This window comes from Rhinatrema bivittatum, chromosome 6 (genome assembly GCF_901001135.1).
Source record: "Rhinatrema bivittatum chromosome 6, aRhiBiv1.1, whole genome shotgun sequence".
In the NCBI taxonomy this organism is placed as follows: Eukaryota; Metazoa; Chordata; class Amphibia; order Gymnophiona; family Rhinatrematidae; genus Rhinatrema; species Rhinatrema bivittatum.
In genome coordinates, this window is record NC_042620.1 from 103,846,368 (window position 1) to 103,873,536 (window position 27,169).

General features: G+C 45.4%; 1 protein-coding gene across 1 annotated transcript in view; it reads right to left on the minus strand.

Moving 5' to 3' along the window:
* Positions 1-27,169, minus strand: part of STK39 (serine/threonine kinase 39) — a 484,232-nt gene that overhangs the window by 256,471 nt on the left and 200,592 nt on the right. Inside the window, exons 9-10 of the mRNA XM_029605673.1 lie at positions 11,424-11,472; positions 11,275-11,340 (exon numbers count right to left, since the gene is read on the minus strand). Of these exons, the coding sequence (XP_029461533.1) occupies positions 11,275-11,340; positions 11,424-11,472 (115 nt within the window). The remainder of the gene's footprint in view (positions 1-11,274; positions 11,341-11,423; positions 11,473-27,169) is intronic.

Here is a 27,169-nt window from a genome sequence, read left to right on the forward strand (position 1 = left end):
ATCGCTACAAATAGCGGTTTACATAGAACAGAATAAAAGAAGTTTTACATTGAACAAAAACTAAGTAAACAAGTTTTTACATTGAAGTCAGCATGTGTAAATTTCTGATTAACAAAGGAAGAAAAAAATAGATCTGAATAACTCGTTGTGGGCTTGAAAAGACTTTTCTTCGTGTTCTTGGCTCTAGGGGAAAGCTTCTTTGAAAAGCCAAGTCTTAAGTTTCCCTTTAAAAGTAGAGTGGCATGGTTCCAAACGAAGGTCTGGAGGGAGCGAGTTCCAAAGTGAAGGGCCCGCTGTGGATAATGCACGTTTCCTCAGAACGGATTTCGCAGGTTGTGTGATTAGTCTGTTCTGATAGGCGCTTCTGGTTGGTTTCACAGATGTGTGTAATTGAATTTGGAATGTTAGGTTGAGAGGTGCGATGTTGTGTAAGGCCTTATGTATCATCATTAAAGACTTGAACTGGATCCTGTATTTAATCGGAAGCCAGTGGAGATGGTGGAGAATTGGGGTGATATGATCTCTCTTTTTGGCATTTGATAGAATTCTTGCAGAGGCGTTCAGGACCATCTGAAGTGGTTTGATGGTGCATGCTGGAAGGCCTAGGAGGAGAGAGTTACAGTAATCCAGCTTTGGGAGTATGATGGCTTGTAAAACCATGCGGAAGTCTCTGTATAGGAGGAGAGGTTTGAGTTTCTTTAATGTTTGAAGTTTAAAGAAACATTCTTTTGTTGTGTTGACGAATTTGAGACTGAGTCTGTTGTCTATGATGACTCCCAGGTCTCTAACTTGTTGCGTGGTGGAGAGCCCTGCGGTGACCGGATGTTGATTAGTGTTAGAATGTGAGGAAGGGGTATAGTTTTCTGGAGTTATAATGAGGATTTCAGTTTTGTTTTTGTTTAGAACCAAGTTGAGGCTGGTGAGTAGATTGTTGATAGCTGACAGACATTTATTCCAAAATGATATGGCTTTGTGTATGGAATCTTCTATAGGGATGAGGATTTGAATATCATCCGCGTATAGGTAATGTCTTAGCTTAAGGTTAGTGAGAAGTTGACAAAGAGGGAGTAGATAAATATTGAAAAGAGTCGGGGAGAGGGATGATCCTTGTGGTACCCCCCTTTTGGATTCGATGGTGTGGGACTCTTTGTTATTTATCTTGACCTTGTATGTTCTGTTCTCCAAGAATGATTTGAACCAGTTAAAAGCTACTCCTGCAATGCCGATGTCTATTAGGCGTTGCAGGAGGCATGAGTGGTTAACGGTATCAAACGCTGATGAAAGATCCAGGAGAGCGAGGAGGCAAGGTTGGCCCTTTTCTAGGTTGAAAATGATAGTGTCTGATAATGATGTTAATAATGATTCGGTATTCATAGACTTACGAAAGCCAAATTGGTTTGAGGTGAGGATGTTGTTTTCGTCAAGATATTCTGTAAGTTGTTTGTTTACAACTTTCTCCATAACTCTGGCAATCAACGGGAGGTTTGCTATGGGTCTAAAGTTTGCTGGGTCTGAGGTGGGTAAGTTGGGTTTTTTGAGGAGCGGCTTGAGCATGGCTAACTTGAGTTGGTTCGGGACATGTCCTTGAGTGAAGGAGCAGTTAATAATGTCTGCTAAAGGTTTGGCTATGGTGTTGGAGATCAGACTCAGTTTGTTGGATGGAATATGGTCTGATGGATGGGAGGATGGTTTTATCTTCTTGAGAATATTCTCTATTTCTAGAGTGGATGTGAGCTCAAAAGTGTTGAGCACTGTTAGTGAAGTGTTAGGTTGTTTGACATTTGGGTGCGATGGTTGTTGATCTGTTGGGAGTGGTGGTTGAGCGGTTGAATGAGGTGTTTGTTGAGTGGGTGATTGCGAAGATTGGGGGGTGAGGTTGATTACGTGTTTTGGATGTGTAGATGGTCCCTTGAGGGGGGCTAGAAGTGAAGTGATTTTGTTGTCGAAGAAGTCTGCCAGTTCGTTCGCTTTATTGAGTGCTTGATCGTCTGGAATGGTAGGTGCCGGGGGTTTTGTGAGGGTTGATACATAGGAGAAAAGAGCTCTTGAATCAAAAATGAGGTGGTGGATTTTTTTGGAGAAGAATATTCTCTTTGTTGTGTTGATGTTGTTTCTGTATGAGTTAAGGCATGATTTGTAGATGAGGAGGGTGGTTGTAGATGGGTTTTTTCGCCAATTTTGTTCCTTGCATCTCAACTCGTGTTTATGATTTTTTAGCTCCGGTGTGAACCAGGGTCTCCTGTTGTCTTTGTTTGGATTGATAGATTTAGTTGTCATGGGGCAAATTTGATCTGCAACCTTTTTAGTGATGTTGGTCCATGATGAAGTTGCTGAGTTTACGTCGGATAGGTCTAGGTGCTCAAGTTCCTTGGCTAGGTGTTCACCGAGTTGGTCTCCTGAGCACTGTTTCCTAAGCGATATAGTTATAGGTTGTGTGGATTGTGGTGGAAGTTCTTTTATTTTTAAAACCGATGATATAATTCGATGGTCTGACCAAGGTATTGGAGTGCAAGTTGGAGTGGTGTGGGTTGTGATACCTTCATTTATAAAGATAAGGTCCAGCGTATGGCCTGCTTTGTGGGTTGGTTCAGTCACTATTTGTCTGAAACCCATATTGTTGAGAGAGGAGAGAAAAGTTTTACAGTTGGTAGAATGAGGTTGGATATCTACGTGCAGATTAAAATCTCCCATGAGGATGGTAGGTTTCGTGGAATTTAGGTGTTTTGCTGTAAGTTCTATGATGGAGGATGGGTCAGCTTCCAGTATTCCGGGGGGGAGCATAGATTAGGCCGATAGTCAGATGTTTTGAGTTGAATAGGGCAAATTCAATCTTTGATATGTTATTGGAAGTCTGCAAAGTCAGACCCAGTGTTTTTTTGGCTGCGAGGAGAAGTCCACCTCCTCTTTTTTTGGGTCTGGGAATAGAGAGAACATCGTAATCCTGTGTGGGTAACTGATTTATTAGTGCAGTGTCGGAGGGTTTTAACCAGGTTTCTGTGATAGCACAGATGTCAGGTTTTGTATCGGATAGGTAGTCATTGAATATATGACTTTTCTTAGCGATCGATTGCGCATTAATCAATGTGAGTGAGAATAGAGTTAGTCCAAGGAATTGAGTGAGTGGTGTCAGCAAGATGGGCCTGAGCCTCTGTTGACGATTGTGATGGGGGGGAAGGGGGCTTTGGTGTTCTCCATTTGGGATTGTGGATGATGGGAATTGTGAGGGGGTGCATGTTGGGATGTAAGTGGCTGAAGTGGAAGACTGTAGGAATTGTTACGGTCAAAAGGAGTGCTAGGCGAATGCTGTCTGAAGAGAGCTGGACGAATGTGGTTTGAAGAGTGCTGGGCGGATAATGTTAGAAGATAATGTTAGAAGAGTGCTGTATGTATGTATGGGATTGCCCTACAGACTACTACCTCATTGCCCATCCAAAAGCTGCAGGAGATCATGCCCTGGAAGTAAAGGTAACCAGCATTTCTTTCCTGAACAGCCTCCCCTCTCAGGCAATTTTTCACAGTCCAGCAGGCCAGTTGCAGGGGTCTGTAGAGAACAGGGCAAGATATTCTCCCTGTCCAGCCCCCTCCCTCTTGGGTTGGGCCCGCAAGTTCTGGTGGCCAGCAGGACTTCTCTACTACGATGCATGGGAGCTGGCAGTAGTCAGACAAGGTCGGAGTCCAGGCTGAGGTCAAGGAAGGCAGAGAATAAGAAGAGGCAGGGTCAAAGACAATCCAGGTCAGGCAACAAGATCAGTCCAAGGAAGGCTAACTAAGAAGACAAGGTAGAGGCAAAGTTGGGGCTAGCCAGGAACTGGAGGCAAGGCAGGAAATAGAGAAAAGCAGGGCACAAACAGACAGACAGGGAGCAGGAATACACAGAGGGGGCAGGCCATACAGCAGTCTAAATGGGACAAAGATAAGGCAGAGAAAGCACTAGAAGCTAGGCCACTGGGAGACTTAGACACACTGGCCAAAAGGCAACCATGAGGCCCACAGGGAACAAAGGATAGACAAGGTTCAAACAAAGCAGGATGTAGACAAGGAAAGCAATACAACACAAGAACTAGGAACAAGGCAAGAAAATAGAAGATGAGGCAAGGCAGCGCTAAGATGGCCAAAGCAAAGAGTCAAGCAGACTTGATGCCCCAAGTAGTGGGAGAGGCAGGATTAAATAGGGCTGGCCTTGCAGTGTCATGGAGCCATCAAGGAGGTGGCTAGAGCTACAGAAAATGTAGCTCAGGGGAGCTGCCTAGCAGCCAAACTCATTACACATTATCACTTTCTGAGGATGTAATTTTCCCTATCTGCTACATCAGCTCTCTCTTCTAAGTTCTAAATTCTCTGGGACTGTTTCAGTAATGGAGTGCTCTAGCACTCCAAATGCTGCTGAGGTTAATCTAAGGTTCTTCTATGCCAGGGCATGGATAAGGGCAGGAAAAGTCTCAAGGAGGAATCCAAAAAAGGTCTAAAAGTAGGACCATCCAAGGCTGCAGCAATCTTAAGCATCACAAGCCTAATTTGGCCTTAAAAGATCATCTGGGAAGGGTCACATGTGTAAAGGAACACTGGTAAACAAAGCTTTTGTTTCCTTCAGGTTTTTAGAGTTCCAAATAGATTTTTTGATGCTGATCACAGATATTACTTCGAAATTTGTACATCACGTAAGGTTTTTGAGAAATGGCCAATTTTGTGTTACAATAATTGTGAAATTTTAAAACTCTCGTATACATATATTTTTTTGCTGGACAGTAGTTTTTATGATTTTTAAAGTTCATGTTGTATTTTTGATGGCCATAAGCAACGTAACATGTAACAGAGACTAACCTTTTTTTTAAAATACACCAAGAAACTGCCTGATCATGCCAGAACTTGCACAGGCAAGCCCCAGCTCAGCTGCAAGATTCCAACTTGTTTCCATGATAACACAGTCTTATATAAGCAGCAGCAATGGGTAGTCTCCTATGCAACATCTGTGTGAATGAGCTGTTGAGTTTAAAGCTTTTGGATTTAATTTCATATACTTTATGAAATGTCGCACCAATGTCGTAATAGCTGTGACACGTTTTGTTACATCTGTGGTGAGTTTACTCTGAAAGCACAGAAAAGGAGTATAACTGCACTCATTAAGAAGGCATACAAATTATACTTCAGGTGCAAAATTGGTGACCAGGACAGAGCATGGGCTCCTCATATATGTTGTGCATCTTGTGCCAGTAGTCTGCGAGCTTGGCTGAAAGGTGTGCGACCATCCATGCCATTTGCCATCCCACTGATATGGAGGGAACAGAAACATCACATAACTGACTGTTACTTCTGCATGAAGAATATGTCAGGATACTCAAAGAACAGGAAGTTTGAGTACCCTAACCTTGCATCGGCAATGAGACCAGTGCCGCATGACGACAGTCTTCCTGTTCCAAAACTGCCAGAGGTGTGGACACTTGATGGTGAGGATGAGGAGGTAGGCAATGATGGCGAGACTTCGCAGATGGAAGCTGCAGCTGATTCTGACTTTGTGCCATAAACATCCAGCCATCCTCATTTAATATCTCATTCAGAGCTAAACAATCTGGTCAGAGACTTGGCTTTATCGAAGAGTTAGGCGGAGCTGCTGGGGTCAAGGCTGCAAGGATGGAATCTTTTGTCATCTGATACGAAAATTTCAGTATTTCGCAGCAGTCATGAAGATTTGACAAAATACTTCAACCAAGTAGACAGTCTGACTTTTTGCTATGACATCAATGGATTGTTTTGTGCTCTCTGATGTGACCACTACCCAAAAGAATGGCGACTGTTTATTGATTCATCAACCTTAAGTTTGAAGACTGTTTTGCTGCACAACGGCAATATCTACCCATCAATACCTGTTGAATATGTCATTCATATGAAAGAATCTGCTGAACCACATTCATATGAAAGAATCTGCTGAACCACATTCAGTACTCGAGGTACAACTGGAATTTGTGTGGTGATCTCGAGGTAGTTGCAACTCTACTTGGTCTGATGTTGGTTACACCAAGTATTGTTGCTTCCTTTGTGAGTGGGACAGTCTAACAAGAGATTCGCATTAAATCAGAAAAGTCTGGCCTCTCCAAAAGAAGATTGTTCCAGGGTAGAAGAATGTTGCGCACAACCCATTGGTGGATCCAAGTAAGATATTTCTTCCACCTTTGCACATCAAACTTGGGCTGATGAAAAACTTTAAGGCAATGAACAAGCAAAGTAAAGCCTTTGATTATTTGCGGCAAATGTTTCCACGCATAAGTGACGCCAAGTTAAAGGAAGGTGTTTTCATTGGCCCACAAATCCAAACTGTAATGGACAGCCACTTTGATGGGCTTCTGCAAGGTACAGAACATGTTGCATGGACAGCCTTCAAGAATGTCGTTTGTAACTTTCTAGGCAACTATAAGGCAGCAGACTATGTCGAACAGGTTGAAAATCTGCTTCAGGCAAATTGATGAAGTGCAACGTCATTGAAGATACATTTCCCACTTGGACTTCTTCCCAGACAACCTTGGTGCTGTGAGTGATGAACATGGTGAAAGGTTTTATCAAGACATTGTCAAAATGGAGAAACGGTATCAAGGCAAGTGGAACCCCTCCATGCTGGACTCTCATCTGCGATGCGTCTGACAGTGATTACAAATGAAAATCTGCAGCAAAACATTTTTAGTTTTCTTTTCTGGTGCCAACATTGCCATTATAGCTTATGCCGTTACAGACACATAATGCTTAATGTATATCGCACTTTTCTGGCAAACGGTATGTGATACAGACATAATAAATGCATTTGTGTTCAGCTTGTTAAAATATACTTGTTTCACCAAAGATTGTGGAGGAAACAAAATGTTCCCAGAAATTTGTTTACCAGTGAAATATTTGTAACATAAATTGCCATGATGCGCCAGACCAAGGGTCCATCAAGCCCAGCATCCTGTTTCCAACAGAGGCCAAACCAGGCCACAAGAACCTGGCAATTACCCAAACACTAAGAAGATCCCATGCTACTGATGCAATTAATAGCAGTGGCTATTCCCTAAGTAAACTTGATTAATAGCCGTTAATGGACTTCTCCTCCAAGAACTTATCCAAACCTTTTTTGAACCCAGCTACACTAACTTCATTGCTCTGTAGGACACAGTTGCTCTAACATGCCTGTGAGTTTGCCTGATGAAACAACTCAAAAATTAGAGCTATTCAGGCTCTGCTGAGCCCGAGGGAAAATATGTAGTCCCCATGGAATTTCCCTGATCAACTATCTAAGGGAAGAAGGAGGTAAAGAGCTTGGCATGCTTTCATATTAGTTTTGGCATGAAGCAGCAGTAAAATGGCTGCTGATCCCACCAAAAAACAGGTGTCCTGACCAGGCCCTGTTCCATATAAACTACAGTGTTGCCTTCCATTATAGGGGCCAGGGCTCAATCTAAGGAACTCACCTAGATTTGCCTGTTGGCAAAATGCCAACTCAACATATTTCACACCCAATCACCTGGTGCCTGCCTACTCCCAAGCCAGGAAGAATGCACTAACTGACACGCTGGGCTGCCTTGACATATTTGGATTTCTGCAACTCTTTTTCCTCCAGGAACTTGTACAACTTTTTTTTTTTTTTGGTAAACAAAGCTATGCTAACAGTTTTCACAAAATTCCAGAGCTTAATTATAAAGCAAGTAAAAAAATAAATAAATATATATATATATATATATATATATATATATATATATATATATATATATATATATTCCCTGTTACTAATTTTAAATATATTACCTAGTAACTTCACTGTGCTTCCCCTGGGCTTTGCACTTTGCGAAAGAGTTAACTGATTCATGTTTACTCATTTCATTCCACTCATTTTATAGACCTCTCTTATATATCTCACCCCTATAGTGAATTTTCAACACCTAAATCCTTTCCTGAAAGGCTCCATAATAGTAGTAGTCACCACTCAGGAAAAAGACTTGGGTGTCATTGTTGAAAATACGTTGAAATCTTCTGCTCAGTGTGCAGTAGCAGCCAAGAAAGCTCCATTGTGCAACCTCAACTTTCGTATTGTGTGCATTTCTGGTCACCACATCTCAAGAGATATAGCAGAATTAGAAAAGGTACAGAGAAGGGCAACCAAAATGATAAAGGAGTTGGAACAATTCCCCTATGAAAAAAGGCTAACTGTATCTTCTCCAAGCTGAAGAGTCCTAAGAGGAGATATGATAGATCTATAAAATAATGAGTGGAACTGAACGAGTAAACTTTAATCAATTTATTCTTTCAAAAAGTATAAAAACCAGGGGACACAGAATGAAGTTACTAAGTAATATATTTAAAACTAATAAGAGAAAACATTTTTTTTTATTCAATGCATAATTAAGGCTGGAATTTGTTGCCAGAGGATGTGGTGAAAGCTATTAGTATAGATGCATAAAAAAAAAAAAGTTTGGAGAAGTTCCTGGAGGAAGAGTTAATTAACAATTAAGGTAGAGTTGCAGAAATCCACTGCTTATTCTTGGGATAAGCAGCTTGGAATCTACCCTTGAGATCCTGCCAGGTATTTGTGACCTGGCTTGGCCACTGTTGGAAACAGGATATAGGCTTGATGGACCTTTCATCTAACCCAGTAAGGCAAGTCTAATGTTTTATGTACCATTCCTCCCTCTTTTTATGGCCGTACCGGAAGTAGAAGGAGGGAAAGAGAAAGATGATTACTTCAGACCTCTGACCAAGTCTAAATTGGATACAGCATCATATGAAATCAGGAAAGTGTCCAGGGAAAAGGTTGTGTGTTAAGGCTACACAGCAGGTGAAATCCTATCTTTCCTTCTTGACTCCTGTAATGATACCTCTCCACTAGCAGAGGCCCTCAGTAAGCCTCATCACTACCCTTGCTAAGCTCCTCCTCACTGCTCTTGCCACGCCTCAGTCTCAGCCCTATGTAACCCAGTGTACCTGTGTCTTGTCGTGGTGTCACTCTTGGCTCCATGACCTGACCCTTGCTCCTTGCCTTGAAGCCTTTTTGCTCTGTGCCTTGCCTTGAGGCCTTCTGGCCTACTCTGTTTAGCACCCTGCCTTGTGGCCTCTCCAGGCCTTCGGGCCTCCTGCCTTATTGCCTTCAGGCTCATATGTTTTGTTTGGTGTTATCCTTGTTTGCCTTGTCTAAGTCCTGCCCTAGTAAGCCTAGTTTAGTCTTGTCATGCCCTGTATTCCAGTATCCTTTCCAGTCCTGCCTGTACCAGAGTCCTGTACTTACCTTGCCTTAGTCAGTGTCTTGTCTAGTTCCAGCTCCTGCCCAGTATCCAACCCAGCCTTGCCTTGTTCTGCCTGTCAAGTCCTGCCTGCCTCATCTGGAATTCATTGCCAGGGGATGTGGTCTCAGCGGTTAGTGTTACTGGGTTTAAAAAAAGAGATTTGGATAAATTCCTAGAGGTTAAATCCATAAGGTATTATGGTAATAATAGATTGTGATCTATCTAATGTTTGGGTACTTGTGACTTGGATTGCCACTGTTGGAAACAGGATACTGGGCTTGATGGACCCTTGCTCTGACCCGGTATGGCATTTCTTATATTCTTATGTTTCCTGAACAGACTCACTATATACTGCCAGCACAGAGAACTACTGGCCCCCCAGAACCCAAGGGCTCAACATGCAGGGGAGGGTGTTAATGGGCCAGTCTTCTGCCTAGTTATCTTGCCCCGAATCCTGCCTTGCAGTCCCATGCTGCTACTCATGCAGTACCCCGACTCCAGAAACCCTGGAGTCAGGGTACTCCATGACAATGCTGCAAGCCTTTTGTTTTCAAATCAACTTTAAATAGAGGATTCAAAGGAACAGTCCCTGAGAACAACTTAAGAACATAAGAAATTGCCATACTGGGTCAGAACAAGCATCCATCAAGCCCAGCATAGTTTCCAACAGTGGCCAAGCCAGGCTACAAGTACTTGGCAAGTATCCCAACACTAAGTAAATTCCATGCTACTGAAGCCAGTAATAGCAGTGGCTATTCCCTAAGGCAACTTGATTAATAGCAGTTAATGGACGTTTCCTCCATGAACTTATCCACACCTTTTCTAAAACCAGCTACACTAACTGCACTAACCACATCCTCAGGCAACAAATTCCAGAGCTTAACTGTGCGTTGAGTGAAGAAGAATTTTCTACAATTAGTTTTAAATGTGTTACTTACTAACTTCATGAAGTGCCTCTTAGTCCTTAGACTAAATAACAGATTGACATTTACCAGTTCTAGACTTCATGATTTTAAAGATTTCTATCAAATCCTCCCTCAACAGTCTCTTTTCCAAGGTGAACAGCCCTAACCTCTTTAGCCTTTTCTCATAGGGGAGCTGTTCCATCCCCTTTATCATTTTGGTCACCCTTCTCTGTACCTTCTCCATCACAACTATATCTTTTTTGAGATGCAGTGACCAGAATTGTATACAGTACTCAAGGTGCAGTCTCACCATGGAGTGATACAGAGGCATTATGACATTTTCCATTTTATTCACCATTCCCTTCCTAATAATTCCTAACATTGTTTGCTTTTTTGACTGCTGCAGCACACTGAGCTGATGACTGATGTGTGACCCGACGCAGAAACTCAGTATCTGAGTCAGCCCTAATAGAATCCTTGTCTTTTCACCTACACTCTAAAGGGAGCCTGAGTCTACAAGCTTTCCCAGGAGCAGTCTACTACTAACTGTAGTATCTGTCCAGCTATTTGCACCATTTGCTGGAAACAGAAATACTGAAAAGCTGAAGGCAGAACCATACCCCTAGAAAGGGAATGAAGTCAGTGTACAATCTTTTTCTCCATCAGCATATGCTGGCAAAGGGATATTGCCTACTTGCCTTAATTGGTCTGGCAAGGACAATAAGGAATGTTTTGAATATAACTGTGCTACAATATAGACCATCCAAGGAGATTAACAAACTCTCTCAGCACTGTTTACCATGGTATACATGTGCATGGATAAAGATTTTGGTATGCAAACTAAAACAGGGAGGATAAAATTACTTTGAGCTTCCAGAAATACATTGGTCAACCCTAAAACAGCACTGGACAGACTGGATGGACCATTATGGTCATTATCTGCCATCATTTATATTATTAAGTTAAATTAACAAACCCTTTATTGTATGCATTTGCATAAATGAATGTTCCACTTCAGAACTGAAACTAGATGGTGAAATTCTTTTAATCATGCCACAGAGAATCTGCATTAAAGAATGCTTTGTAAAATTCAAAATCTATTGAAAAAACCGTGTGAAGAGTCTTACCTTTTTCCCCTTCTGTGATATATTAGGTGTTTTAATAATTAGTTTTTCCATCAAGTATTCTCTGTTCTGCAAAACAAAAGGTTAAAACTAAAACAAAATGGAAGGCACACTCTCATTCAAGCTGATATTTAAACCACAAAATATTTTACCTTAGATTTCTGGAAGAATTTGCATTTTAAAAGTTCAGCTGCTGTGGGCCTGAAAAATCAATAATAAATTAGACCAGAACCAAAGACCTACCCTAACAATACATATCATTGAAATAACTTTAAATCCTTTTCATCCTGCATTGTCAGTAAGATTTATCAAATATAATAAAAATAAGAATATATTGTGCCATCACAATGTACGCATATAAAATAGAGAATGTGTTATTTGATAAAAGGTTTTTACATTGTTTATGGAAAGCATTTCTATCAACTCTTATCTGATGAAACCAAATACTCAAAATCTCCTGTTACAACCAATGAAAGTTTAAAAAAAATTCACAAACCTTAATTTAGTGGGCAATTAAGTATTTTGATTACACAACATACAAATGGCATTTTATTTAATAAACTGCAAATATTTTGCTTTTGCTGTCAATATTAGGATACCTTTTTGAAGTTAATCACATTTCAAGCAGCTGACAAATCTGCTTGGTCTACTGATGCCATGTTACATAGCTAGAACAATAGTAAAGCGTTCCTAAAAATAGCTAATGTATTGATTACTCAAAGTTAATTCAATGGTTGTACAAATAAATACTTTACTTAACAGTTGCTAGCCTTTCATTTAACAGTTAATATTTGTTCAGCATAGTGTGAATTAATCTTAAAGATTGTGTCCTATATCTTAAATGTATAACTATAATGAGAAATTACTACTTACCTGATAGTTTCCTTTTCTTTAGACCAGGTAGATGAATCCAGAACCAGTGGGTTATACACCTCTACCAGCAGATGAAGATGGAGCAAAGCTGACATCATAGTATACATACTCCTGCACTGACATCAGCCTGCTAGTATTCTCTTCACAGGCCAACTGTGGACAGACTAGCAAAAACTTTATCAATAAACAGAAACATTCTTTGAGCTCAGTGTTTCCTGTTGGCTGAATACTGAAATGGTTAACACTAGTCTAGGGACTGGATTAATAATTATCAGTAACCCCTGGAACACAACCACGCAGGAGGACCATAGTACAACCATTTGGCAGCAAAGGGCAGGAAGCTGAACTAATTTGTCTTGTCTAAAAGAAAAGGAAGTTATCAGGTAAGTAGACAGGACCACACTGTTGGGTGTTTTGTGTGCCAACAACTTTTGTATACGATCCTCTGTTAGGAAAACCCTGCCCTGCTTCATGTCGAACTGAACACCACCCAACTGAGCTCCTGCAACAAGATTACCCTCTGCAACACCAGGGGGCTCTCTTCCAAAGAGTTGGCTCAAATCAACCAGTCGTCCAAGTACAGGTATACCAGATTCCCATCCTTTCTCAACTCTGCTGCCACAACCACCATAACCTCATAAAAACTTCTGGACGGTGTGGCCAGACCAAAAGGCAGCACCTGAAACTGATGAGGATGTCCCAAAACCGCGAATCGCAGATAACATTGGTGCTCTAGCTTGATGAGAATATGCAGGTATGCCTCAGACAGATCCAAGGAGATCAGAAACTCCCAACTGCATGGCCATCATCACTGAGCGCAAGGTTTCTATTAAAAAATGAGTCACCTGCAAATGAGTCGCCTTTGAGATCCAGGATGGGACGAAAAGAGCCCTCCTTCTTGGGCACAATGAAATAAATGGAATATCAGCCCGTATTTTCTTGAGACGTGGACACTGGAACCATAGCCCTCAGACTGAGGAGCCTTGACAATATACACTCCACCGCCTGCCTCTTCTGTGGAGAGTGGCAAGGAGACACCATGAACACGACTCTGAACACTGTAAAACTCCAGCACATATCCATCACGTATCACCTCCAAGACCCACTGGTCTTACGTGATCTCAACCCACCTCTGATGAGAGAGAGAGAGAGAGAGAGAGAGAGAGAGAGAGAGAGAGAGAGAGAGAGAGAGAACCCCCCCTTCTCCTGTGCTCAGGGTAGGTTGGCACATCTTCACTGGGAGGTTCGGAGGGGCTCCACTACCCAAGCCTGCGCCCCCCCCCCCCCCCGTCTGGGACAAAAGGACTGAGACCTACCAAAAGATCGAGTAATTTGAAAGGCCGTTCCTCTGTAGGGTCGAAAATGCTTGGATCCCCTAGCACAAACTCTCATGCTAAAGGAACGCATCTGCTTATCTTCAGGGACTCACCCCACTTATTGGAGATTTTCTTCAACTCACTCCTAAACAAGAGTGAGCCTTTAAAGGGCAACTTTGTAAGGTTAGCCTTGTAAGTTGCATTGGCCAACCAATTTCTCAGCCATAACTGTCGCCTGGCTGCTATTACCTAAGCTGCCACTCTGGCAGAGGTATGGACAAAATCACAGCCCGCATCTGCCAAAAATGCAGCTGCTGGTTCCATCGCTGCCCTGGAATTCACAGCAGACTCATCGACCTCCTGAGAGAGAAGTAAACAGGAGCAAGCCAATAGGGTACAACAAGAAGCTATCTACAAAGTCATTGCCACTTTAAATGCTTGCTTAAGGATGGCCTCAATCCTATCATGCACATCCCTTCACTGCCGCTCCTCCCTCCTCAGGGATTGTCGTCCGCTTGGTGATGGCACACCCACGCATTGGAGAAATTACTTACCTGATAATTTTGTTTTCCTTAGTGTAGACAGATGGACTCAGGACTAATGGGTATAGTGTACTCCTGATAGCAGATGGGAGACTGAGTCAGACTTCAAAGCTGAAGTCAGCCTTCATATACCCGTGCAGGAAGCTTAGCTCTTCAGTATTCTCCTCGAAAAGCAATTGTGGATATATGTGTGCTTTAATAACTTGATTAACTAGGACTGGTTCAACTGATTTCCAGATTGGGGACAGCCAGTGCACTTAACCGAATAACGCCGACACCCGGCAACTATGGGTGTCTTGAACTAGGGGTAATACCTGGCTTACCCGTGCTTGTCTTGTTCTCAGGGTTTGTCATCAGAGGTTCCCGGATTCTGGGGCAGCCGAGGGCGGGATGCTGAGTCCATCTGTCTACACTAAGGAAAACAAAATTATCAGATAAGTAATTTCTCAGTTTCCTAGCATGTAGCCAGATGGACTCAGGACCAAAGGGATGTACAAAAGCTACTCCCGAACAGGGCGGGAGGCTGTCCATGGCCCACTTAGTACTGCCCTTGCAACGGTTGTGTCCTCCCGAGCCTGGACATCCAAGCGGTAGAACCTGGAGGTGTGTATGGAGGAGCATGTCGCCACCCGACAGATCTCGGCAGGCAACAGCATCTTGGTTTCCGCCCAGGACATTGCCTGGGCCCTTGTAGCATGGGCCTCGACTTGTAGAGGTGAAGGCTTCCCTGCCTCTATGTAGGCTGCCTTGATTACTTCTTTGATCCAGCGGGCTATAGTTGCCCGCGAGGCCGCTTCCCCCTGTTTCTTTCTGCTGAGAAGGTTGAATAGGTGGTCCATCTTTCGCACAGATTCCGACCTTTCCAGGTATCGGACTAGGAGTCTGCTGATGTTTAGATGGAGAAGACGGTGTGAGTCTTCCAAATCCTTGTGTTCATCTGGAGATGGCAGCGAGATGGTTTGGTTTAGATGAAACTGAGAAACTACTTTCGGTAGAAAGGAGGGGACAGTGCGTAGCTGTATGGATCCCGGTGTAAACCTAAGGAATGGTTCTCGACAGGATAGTGCTTGAAGCTCAGAGATGTGATGGGCTGAACATATTGCCACTAAGAATGCAGTCTTCAGGGTCAGGAGCTGTAGTGATACACCGGGTGTTGGTCTGAAGGAAGTTCCCACTAGGAAGTCTAGTGCTAGGTTGAGATTCCATAGGGACACTGGCCACTTTAAGGGTGGTCGGATTTGTTTGACCCCTCTCAGTAAGCGGGAAACATCTGGATGGGTTGATAGGCTGATGCCGTCCACTTTGGCTCTGAAGCAGGCCAGTGCGGCCACCTGAGCCTTTAGGGAGTTGAGGGACAACCCCTTGTTCAGGCTGTTCTGCAAAGTCCAGGATCTTGGGAATTTTGACTGTCCGCGGAAGGATCTTGCGGTCTTACATACTAGCTTACATACTCTCCATATTCGTGTGTAAGCTAGTGATGTGGAGAGCTTGCATGCTCGAAGTAAGGTGTCAATCACTGCCTTAGGAGTATCCACTTTTCTTCAGGCGAGTCCTCTCAAGGGCCAGACTGTAAGAGAGAATAGAGTCGGGTCTTCATGGAGGATCAGTCCTTGCCAGAGAAGGTCCCTGTGTGGAGACAGGCACAGAGGGTTCCCCGCAAGAAGTCTTTCGCATGTCTGCATACCATGGGCTTCTTGGCCAGTCCAGGGCCACTAGAAGTACTAGCCCCCTGTAGTGTTCTATCTTTCGGATGATCCTGCCCAGTTCTTGCCAGGTTCTTATGGACTGGATTGGCCACTGTTGGAAACAGGGTGCTGGGCTTGATGGAACCTTGGTCTGACCCAGTATGGCAAGCCCTTGCAGGCTTGTTTCCACCCACGCCATGAGGGGTTCTATTTCCAGGGACACCTGCTGGCTTCTGGTTCCTCCCTGGCGGTTGATGTAGGCAACTGTTGTGGCGTTGTCCAATTTGACTCTGACAGACTCGCCCCGGAGTCTGTGGCCGAATCGTAGACAGGCTAGTCTGACTGCTTGAGCTTCCAGTTGGTTTATGTTCCATCCCGCCTCTTCCTGGTCCCACTGTCCCTGGGCCGTTAGTTCCTGGCAGTGGGCTCCCCATTCTCGCAGGCTCGCATCCGTGGTGAGCAAGATCCAGTTTAGTGGGGATAGTTTTACTCCCTTGCTTAGATGGTCTTCCTGTAGCCACCATTGGAGCTGGGTCCAAACCTCTGCTGGTAGCAGAGTTGAATGGATTAGTTCTGGGACAATCGGGTTCCATTGTGACAGTAGGGAACGTTGTAGAGGGCGCATGAGGGCTCTTGCTCATGGAACGAATTCTAGGATTGATGTCATGAGACGAGGACTTGGAGGTAGTCCCATACCTTGGGGCGGGCAGGGTTCAGCAGTTTTCACAGCTGACTCATTAGTTTCCTTCTCCTTGGAGGGGGAAGGACAACCTTGTCTTGCTTGGTGTCGAACCGGACTCCCAGGTACTCTAGCAATTGGGAGGGCTGCAGACAGCAGTTGGCTTTGACGACGACCCATCCAAACTTCTGCAAATTCTTGACTCTGGTGGTCGCCTGGTAACTTTCCTCTGGAGATTTTGCCCTGATCAGCCAACTGTCCAGATAAGGATGTACGAGGATTCCTTCTTTCCTCAGTGTTGCCGCCACTACCACCATGATTTTGGTGAAGGTCCAAGGGGCGATAGCTAGCCTGAAGGGTAGTACCCGGAACTGGTAATGATGATCCAGTATTGCAAAGTGTAGGAAGTGTTGATGGTCGTGATGGACCGGGATGTGGAGATAGGCTTCGGATAGATCCAATGAAGTCAGGAATTCTCCTGGCTGTACTGCCCTTATGACTGAGAGTAGGGTTTCCATGCGGAAGTGTGGTACCCCTCAGATAACAAATAACTGTCTTGAGGTCCAGGATGGGCCGGAACGTTCCTTCCTTCTTGGGAACGATAAAATAGCTGGAATATGACCAGTATTTTGTTGATGCGTGGGCACTGGGGTCATCGCCTTTAGGCTGAGTAGCTTTGTCAGTGTGGTTTCCACTGCCGTCTTCTTGGAGCGGGAGTAGCACGATGATCTCACAAATTTGTCTGGAGGAATGCTGTGGAAGTCCAGAGAGTATCCCTCTCGAATGATGGTTAGGACCCACTTGTCCGACGTTATCTCTACCCATTTTTGGTAGAAGAGGGTAAGTCTGCCCCCTATGGCTTCTTCCTGTGGATGGAGTCTGTTGATTCTCATTGTGGGGTATAGGCAGAGCCTGTACCTGAGCCTGCTCCCCTCATGTTGTGTCTGTTCCGAAAGGACTGTGCCCTGCTTGCGGGGCGAGGTGCTTGGTAATATGTATTCTTGTACGGTCGAAAGCGCTGGGCTCCTCTGCTCATGGTTCTTCGGGGGAGGAGCACTAGTTTCTTATGTTCCTGTCCTCTGGTAGATGAGGTACTGGAGATTCGTCCCATTTGTTGACTAACTTCTCCAATTCGCTTCCGAACAAGAGGGATCCTTTAAAAGGCATTCTCATGAGGTTCGCTTTGGAGGTTGCGTCGGCTGACCAATTTCAGAGCCATAATGGTCTTCTGGCTGCCACTATAGAGGAGACGCCCCTGACTGAGGTGCGCACTAGGTCTGAGGTCACATCTGTGAGGAAGGATATCGCCTGTTCCAAAGTTTCAGCGGACGTGATTGCGTCTCTGGAGAGAAGCAAGCAGGCACGTGTCACTACGGTGCAGCAGGAAGCGATCTGCAGGGTCATAGCTGCTACAAAGGACTGTTTAAGGATGGATTCCTGACATCTGTCCTGGGCATCCTTGAGTGCCACTCCTCCTTCGACTGGGATGGTCGTGCACTTTGAGATTGCACAGACCATGGCGTCCACTTTTGGGAACTGTAGGAGTTCCTTAGCCGTGGGTTCCAGGGGGTATAGGGCTTCTAAGGCCTATCCTCCTTTGAAGCTGGCCTCCGGGGCATTCCATTCCAGGTCAATCAGTTGTTGTATGGCCTGCAACATTGGGAAATAGCATGAGGCCTGACAGAGGGACACCAAAATGGGGTTAGTCTTTGGTTCCGCAATGGTACTCGTGCCCGGAATGGCCAGCGTCTTCAGGGTCAGGGACACAAGAGCTGGCAACTAGTCTTTGGAGAAGAACCGCAGCATGGTTCCATCCCTGGAGGGATTTCCCCTTCCTCCAGGGAGTCAGTCTTGTCCCCTGAGGTGCCTGTATCCCCTGAGGGGAGGCTCTTGCTTAGATGGGGCACGTCTTGAGAGGTCCGAGAGGTGCTTGGAAGGTCTTGTGCTTCTGGTGGAGACTGGCACAGTGTCGCAGGCGGTACTGATTGCACCTGCACAAAGGTTTGTAGCCCTTTGAAGAATTCCACCCAGGAAAATGTCCCTGGGTCCATACTGAATCCAGGCGGGGTTATGGTTGAAGTCCCCGAGGTGCCCTCCTGAGTAGGCGCCGGAGATACAGAGGTCCGGGGTACTATCATTAGTGGATCCGGATCCCTCTAATGACTGTGGAGGGCCTTGCTTAAGTTCCCCCTGAGCCTCTTCGCACTGTTGGCATAGGACGGAGGCCAGTTCAGGTTGCACAGCTCTCAAATGGCAGGCTGGGCAGAGGGCTTGTCCCTAGCTTTCTTGGACAGTGGTGCCACGTGGAGTGACTCAAAACTAGTCTGTGCGCGTTGGTACACGCGTTGGGAGGCTTAGTTGTGCGCTGCGGTTGCGCCGACTATGTGCTTGTGGGATGCGCAAGATGTGCGCGCAGGCTACTAATTTGTGCGCCTGGCTAAGATGCGTGTGCCGCTGTGTGCACAGGCCTATCTGTGCGCTTGGGCAGTTTGTGCGGGCCACTGTGTGCCTGGCACAGTTGTGTGCGTCGCTGTGCGCACAAGTTGGTTGTGCACACGGCTCAGACGACCACACGGACAAGATGGCGACCCCCCCCAAGAGGGTCTCCATGTGTGAGGACCCTCACACTGGATCGGGGTCTAGCCCAGACGGAGCTGCTCAACCCGATTTAACAGATGCCAGAAGGGATGATCTGTGCATCTATTCGAGCCTCTGAGACCAGAGACTTAGAGGTTTCTACCTTACTTGGTCTCGGCGTTTCCCAGTCTCGTACCGGGCAGTCTCCGGCTGCGAGGGGAGAAGGAATTACCTTCACGCTGCGCTAGATTCTGGGAACAGCTCCCCTATGAGGAAAGGCTGAAGAGGTTAGGGCTGTTCAGCTTGGAGAAGAAACGGCTGAGGGGGGATATGATAGAGGTCTTTAAGATCATGAGAGGTCTTGAACGAGTAGATGTGACTCGATTATTTACACTTTCAAATAATAGAAGGACTAGGGGGCATTCCATGAAGTTAGCAAGTAGCACATTTAAGACTAATCGGAGAAAAGTCTTTTTCACTCAACGCACAATAAATTTTTTGCTAGAAGATGTGGTTAGTGCAGTTACTGTAGCTGGGTTCAAAAAAGGTTTGGATAAGTTCTTGGAGGAGAAATCCATTAACAGCTATTAATCAAGTTTACTTGGGGAATAGCCACTTCTATTAATTGCATCAGTAGAATGGGATTTTCTTAGTGTTTGGGTAATTGCCAGGTTCTTCTGGTCTGGTTTGGCCTCTGTTGGAAACAGGATGCTGGGCTTGATGGACCCTTGTTCTGACCCAGCATGGCAATTTCTTATGTTCTTATGCTCCGCTGCCTCTCAGCCGCCCTGGGGGCTAAGTCCATGCCGGAAGCCAGCTACTGGACCATGGCTTGCCTCTGAGGGATCTATGAAATCACCTCAGGAATTCGACTGGGGGAGGGACCGTTAGGTATCACAGCAGGAGAGCGGGGCTCATCTTCTAGAGGCAAGTTTTCTTTCTTCTTTGGTTTAAAAATTTCTAACACTATTATAGTGTGTGTAGTGTGCCTATCTGCTTAGGAGATGGAGAAATACTGAAGAGCTAAGCTTCCTGCATGGGTACATGTAGGCTGATGTCAGCTTTGAAATCTGACTCCGTCTCCCATCTGCTATCAGGAGTACACTATACCCATTGGTCCCGAGTCCATCTGGCTACATGCTAGAAAAGTCTACTTTTGGAAAAAGCAACACCTCTCGCCACTGGATCCAGGGGGTATAGGCCTTCCAAGACTCAACCCTCTTTGAAATTAGCCTCTGGGGTGCCCCACTCAAGATCAAACCATTCTTGAATGGCCTCCATAAACAGGGAAAAAACAGGCAGCTTTACACAAAGAAATCAAAATGGTTTTGTTTTTTTTTTTACTCAGACAGATTCAAACCCCAGGAACTCCCAGCATTTTTTATGTCTGGGAAATCAGAGCCGGCGACATCTCTATGAAAAGACCTCAACATAGTCAAATACAACTCCAATCCTGGAGGAATTTCCCCATCCTTCACGGAGTAAGGATCAGCTTCATCATCCATGACATCCAGATCCCTGTCGGGAAGACCGGCTGCCAATCTCGGTGTTTCATCAGCTAAATCCATGCCGAATGAAAAACCAGCTACCAGACCAAGGCATTCATCTGAGGAACCATGGAAATCACCTCAGGAATTCTCAACTGGGGGAGGGACCATTTGGTATCATTGCAGAAGAGCAGGGCCAATTAAATTTCTTTTTTCTTCATCTAAAACTTGAAGTAATCCCCAGTAGGGAGATACATGTCCATCATTTGCTGGAGACTAAGAATACTGGGTGGCTGTCACTGCAGGGCTTTATATACTGTGATGTCAGTTTTGCTCCATCTCCATCTGCTGGTAGAGGTGCACAACCCACTGGTTCTGAAATCATCTGTCTGGATGCTAAGAAGCTAGGCTGTACACCTACCGTAGTCATTTGTTAGAAAGAATGCATTGGAATATACTGAAGCTCTATTGCTTGCAACCTTGTCAAATGATAGGCTAAGGCCCTTTTATAGTTCAGCAAAATCAAGGGCCTTCTCCCCTTTGTGCGCATGAAGTCTTGGAAAGAACACTGGCAGAACAGCACGATTTAAATGAAATGCAGAAACCACTTTAGGTAAAAACTTAGGATAAGTGCATGGCAACAGCCTTTTGTGAAAAAAAAAACAAACAAACAAGTACAGAGAGTAAGAAACCAACACTTGTAGCTCCCAGACTCTTCTGGCCTAAGTGACAGCAACTAAATGCTACCTTCCATGTAAGGAACTTCAAGGAAGCTGTCTCAGTTTATTTATATTTAGATTCTTTTTTATTTATATCTTTTATATTCTGATTTTCAGTACTTCTAAGCACATTACATTCAGGTATTGCAGGTATTTCCCTATCCCTCCAGGGCTTACAGTCGTAGATCTAAATTCATCAAAAAGGTATATATATAGCGAAAATAGTAATTGCAATAAAAAAGGGCATGGTTAAACTATTTTCCCTACTCCCACACCACACAGGTAGTTTCTGCAAGCTGCGATAAGTTTCACACCAGCGCTAATTTTTGCATCGCATGCTGATTAATCCACCACAGATGTGTTATCAACCGAAAAGGTTTTCATTGCAAATGTCGTTCGGGCAAGGGGAGAGATAGGGAGAGAGGGGGAGAGACGCCTCACAGACCAGTATGTAACTTTACTATTTATAGCACTGAAAGAGGGGGCAGTTTTACATACACAGTCAGAGGTATGAACAGCAAAATTGACATCTTTGAAGATTTTCTGTCATTTGGAGTGAAGAAAGGTAAAAAGTTGATTTGTACAATGTTCTCTCTCGCTCCTTGCCCAAACAGCATTTACGATAAAAACCTTTGTCAGTAACATACAGCTAATGTGGGCACACTGCACAGAAAAAAGATGTAGTTATTTCCAGCATTAAAACCCACACTGCTGTGCATTACTCTATCGCATTTGACATTAGGAGCCGCTCATTACTATTATCTCCTCCCAAACTCCTCCACTTGCATAACTAATGTGATATTTGCATATTAGAGTGAGTTATGCTATTTACTGCTAGAGATAAGGCCCTAACAAAATGATAAATGAGCCTTTGTGTTTGTACCTGAGGCAATGGAGGCTGAAGTGACTTTCCCAAGGTTACAAGGAGTGAGATTTGAAGGAGTGAATATTGGCTTCCTGGTTCGCAACCCAATGCTTTTAACTACTAGGATCTCCTCCACTCCACTAAAACTACTTTAAGATCACATGGAACAGATGTTTTGCAACTAGAGGCATTGTATACCACAAACCCTTCATGAACTTTGATACCAAAAGGACGAATGGAGATTGGTTTAGCAGCCACTTGAGAGTAGTAAGCAATAATGGTTCAGAGATACACTGACTATGCACTGTGATGTGATGAGAGGAGAACTAATACTGAAGCAGATCTTTTGCAGTACAAGCCAATGTGTTCAGGGAGCTTGCTTGACACAGAGATGAAAAATGCTTCCATTTAAAACTATGTCCTTCTAGTAGACAGCTTCCTGGTCAAAATCACAATGTCCTCCACTTATTTAAGATAGTTTCCCGGGTTGTAACTATCAAGCACTCAATATCCACACAGTCAAGTTGAGGGAGAGACGGCTCAGATGACAGTCGACAGTGAGTTCTTAGGGCTGGGTCTGTTCCCAGAGGGGAATCAATAGATGGACTGATATTGTAGCTCGATGAGATAAATGAACTGCACTTGTCTAGGACAAGCTAGATGAGGATAAGGTATGCTTGGTCCTTTAGTACCTTCTGCACTGTTCTCACCATCAACAAAAAGTATAGCAAGTGTTGCTTACCTGTAACAGGTGTTCTCACAGGACAGCAGGATGTAAGTCCTCACACATGGGTGACATCATGAGGATGGAGCCCAATCACGGAAAACTTCTGTCAAAGTTTTCAGAACTCTGACTGGCCCCCACTGGGCATGCCCAGCATGGCACTAACCCTGCAGCCAGCAGGGGTCCCCCTTCAGTCTTATTTGATAGCTACAGGCAGTGCCGAAAAAATAAAACAAAACGTTACGAACCCAACACCGCGGGGCAGTGGGCGGGTTTCGTGAGGACTAACATCCTGCTGTCCTGAGAGAACACCTGTTACAAGTAAGCAACATTTGCTTTCTCACAGGACAAGCAGGATGGTAGTCCTCCCATAGGGGTGAGTACCGAACTGAGGATGTCCGAACATGCACCAAATGTACCCAACGGCGTGCAACAGGCACAACAACTGGGGTGGAATTTGGTAGAGGGCATCCTGAACCCCACCGGGCAGGCAGAAGGGTGTTGGTACGTCATGTTGGAAATAGGTTACGCAGGACAGAATGGCCGAAGATGGAATCCTGTCTTCCGGCTTTGTCCAAGCAATAGTGGACTGCAAAAGTGTGGAGAGAACTCCAGATGGCAGCCCTGCAAATATCAGGAAGTGGCACCGATCATAGGTGTGCTACTGAAGTCACCATGGCCCTCACAGAGTGTGCTTTAACACGGTCTTGAAAAGGAATGCCTGCTTGCTGATAGCAAAAAGATATGCAGTCTGCCAACCAGGAGAAGAGAGTCTGCTTACCCACAGGTTGCCCTAATTTGTTAGGATGGAAAGAGACTAATAACTGAGTGCTCTTCCTGTAGGCAACTGTACGGTCTAGGTAGAACCCTAGAGCCTGTTTACAGTCAAGGGTATGCAGAGCCTGTTCCCCTGGGTTGGAGTGGGGCCTGGGAAAGAAGATAGGTAGTATGATGGATTGATTAATGTAAAACTCCGAAACTACCTTAGGCAAAAACCTAGGGTGAGTGTGGAGTACCACCCGGACCTGCAGGAGTTTAGTGTAAGGTGGATAGGTAACTAGGGCCTGTAACTCACTAACCCTGCGAGCTGAAGTGATAGCCAAAAGGAAAATCACTTTCCATGTGAGATATTTTAGGTCACAGGAGTGAAGAGGTTCGAATGGTGGTTTCATGAGCCGCCCGAGAACCAGATTAAGGTCCCAAGAAGGGGCCGGAGGATGTAAAGGTGGCTTGATATGGAGCAAGGCTTTAAGAAAATGTGTTACGAGGGGTTGTACCGATATAGGGACATCCCCGACACCTTTATGGAAGGCGGCTACCGCACTGACATGCATTCTGATGGAAGAGGTCTTTAGATCTGATTCCGATAAGTGCCAGAGATAGTCCAAAATCCTTGGGATTGGATAGGAAAAGGGATTGCGAAGAACACCATGATGTATACCTTTTCCATTTATAGGAATAAGACTTTCTTGTGGAAGGCTTCCGTGAAGCAATCAGGACACGAGAAACGGAATCTGAAAGGTTAAGTGGTTGAAGGATTAACCTTTCAACATCCATGCCATCAGGGACAAGGCCTGAAGATTGGGATGGCGTAGACATCCGTCGTTCTGAGTGATCAGAAGTGGGTGTGTTCCCAAGGGAATGTGCCTGCGGATGGAGAGATCCTGGAATATGGGAAACCACACTTGGCGTGGCCAGTGAGGTGCTATCAGGATCATGGTTCTCTTGTCCTGACGGAGCTTCATGAGAGTCTTCAAGAGAAGAGGAAGTGGAGGGAATGCATAAAGCAGACCGGCTGCCCACGAGAGGGAGAATGCATCTCTGGGCTGAGAGCGCTCGCTGCGAATGAGGGAGCAGTAATTGTCCACCTTGCGGTTCTGAGGGGACACAAAGAGGTCTATTTGGGGATGACCCCATTGCTGGAAAAGAGAGGTCGCTACGGAGGGATTGAGAGACCACTCGTGCGGTTGGAAGACATGACTCAGTTTGTCTGCCAAGACATTGTGCACTCCCGGCAAATAGGTGGCCCTGAGGTACATCGAGTGGGAGAGCGCTTCCGCCCAAATCTGTGCAGCTTCCTGACACAGAAGGAAGGAGCCTGTGCCTCCCTGCTTGTTGATGTACCACATGGCCACCTGGTTGTCAGTCTGAATCAGGATGACGTGATTTGATAGGCAATCCTGAAAAGCTCTGAGCGCATAGCGCATCGCTCGAAGCTCCAGGAAATTTATCTGGTGTTTGGCTTCCTCTGGAGACCGAAATCCTTGTGACTGCAGATCGTTCACATGAGCTCCCCAGCCGAGGTTGGAAGCGTCGGTGGTGACAATGAGTTGAGGATCTGGCAGGTGAAAAGGCAGTCCCTGGAGGAGATTGTTCTGATCTTTCCACCAGGTGAGAGACAGACGGAGTGCGTCTGTGATGTGGACAATGGTTGACAGAGGCTGAGTCGCTTGAATCCATTGCAACCTCAGAGTCCAATGCATGTCTGTCATGGCCAGGCGAGCCATTGGTGTGAGATGGACTGAGGACGCCATGTGTCCAAGAAGGACAAGGAATTGTCGAGCTGTTGCTGTATACTGAGACTGCAACTGATGAGCGAGGGGCACGAGGGTTTGCACTCGTTGTTGAGGTAGAAAGGCTTTTGCCTGTAAGGTGTCCAAGTCTGCCCCAATGAACGATAAGGTTTGAGATGGGACTAAATAGGATTTCTCGTAATTGACGAGAAATCCTAGAGAAATTAGAGCGTGTAGGGTCAAATCCAGGGACGATAGAGCGGCTTGCTGGGTTGGGGCCCTGATTAACCAGTCGTCTAGATAGGGGTAGACGTGAACACCTTCTTTCCTGAGAAAGGCTGAGACAACCATAAGACATTTGGTAAAGACTTGTGGTGCCGATGCTAGGCCGAATGGAAGCACCCGGTATTGATAGTGCTTTGGGCCTACTAAAAACCTGAGGTACTTGCGATGAGCTGGAGCTATCGCAATGTGGGTGTACGCGTCCTGGAGGTCCAGAGAGCAGAGCCAGTCTCCTCTTTGTAGAAAAGGTAGAAGCGAGCCCAGGGTTACCATCTTGAACTTTTCCTGCTGGAGGTACTTGTTGAGGGCACATAGGTCCAGAATTGGACGAAGCCCCCCGGATTTTTTGGGGATCAAAAAGTACCGGGAATAGAACCCTAGGCCTTATTGTGAAAGAGGGACGGGTTCTATTGCTCTTAACTGGAGAAGAAGGGAAACCTCCTGCTCCAGAGGGACAGAGTGGTCTGTTACTCTCCACGCTTGTAGAGGTGGTGATTCCGGTGGAAGAGCAAGAAAGTTCAGGTGGTAACCCTGAGCAATGATTGCTAGCACCTATTGGTCGGTTGTGATTGATTGCCACATGCCGTGAAAGTGGCACAATCGACCTCCCACTGGTATGCCTGGCAGAGGGATCAGGCTGCTGCTCTCCAAGGGAAATTCAAAAACCTGAAGCAGGCCCCAGCTGGGGAGCTGCTTGTGGCTTTTGCTTCCTGGGCTGGCGAGGCTGAGATTTCTGATAAGGCCTCGTAACTCGGGACCTTGTTGGTGGAGGATAGTACTTCCTTGGGCGGAAGAATGACTTCTTAGAGTCCTTCTTGAAGGGCTGTCTAGAAGGGAAGTCAGAAGGTATCGATGAGAGCTGTTTGAGGGTCTTAATTCAGCCACTATTTGCTGAACCTGTTCACCGAACAGATTATCTCTTATACAGGGCAGGTCAGAGAGCCTGTCTTGTACTTCTGGGCGAAGGTCAGAAGACTTGAGCCAGGCCCAGCGTCTTGCCGAAATGGCAGTTGCAGACACTCTAGTGGAGGTGTCGAAGATATCGTAAGCTGTTCTTATCTCATGCTTTCCTGCCTCAAACCCCTTGTTGACAAGGGTTTGAAGATGTTCTTGAAATTGGTCAGGCAGGGTTTCAGAGAAGTCCTGTATTTGCTTGAAAATGACCCTGTTGTATTGGGTCATGTACAGCTGGTAAGAAGCAATCCTGGAGATAAGCATGGCCCCTTGGAACACTCGACGACCAATACTGTCGAGGAACTTGTGTTCCTTGACAGGAGGGGTAGAAGGGTGTGGTTTCGTCCTTTTTGCTTTCTTTTGAGCCGATTCCACCACAACTGAGTGGTGGTCAAGCTGAGATTTTTGAAAGCCAGGGGCTGACTGTACCAGATAAGTAGTGTCAGCCTTTCTGTGTACTGGGGCAATGGATCAAGGATTTTCCCAGTTCTTTTTTCCCATTCATCAAGAACTTGATGAATGGGAATAGAAGTGATCACTTTAGGGGTATCCAGGAATTGGAGAAGCTCCATCATCTGGTGCCTATCATCTTGCTCCGTCTGAAGCTGGAAAGGGACCAATTCTGACATTTCCTTCACAAAATTAATGAAAGAGAGGTCCTCTGGAGGAGAAAGCTTTCTGC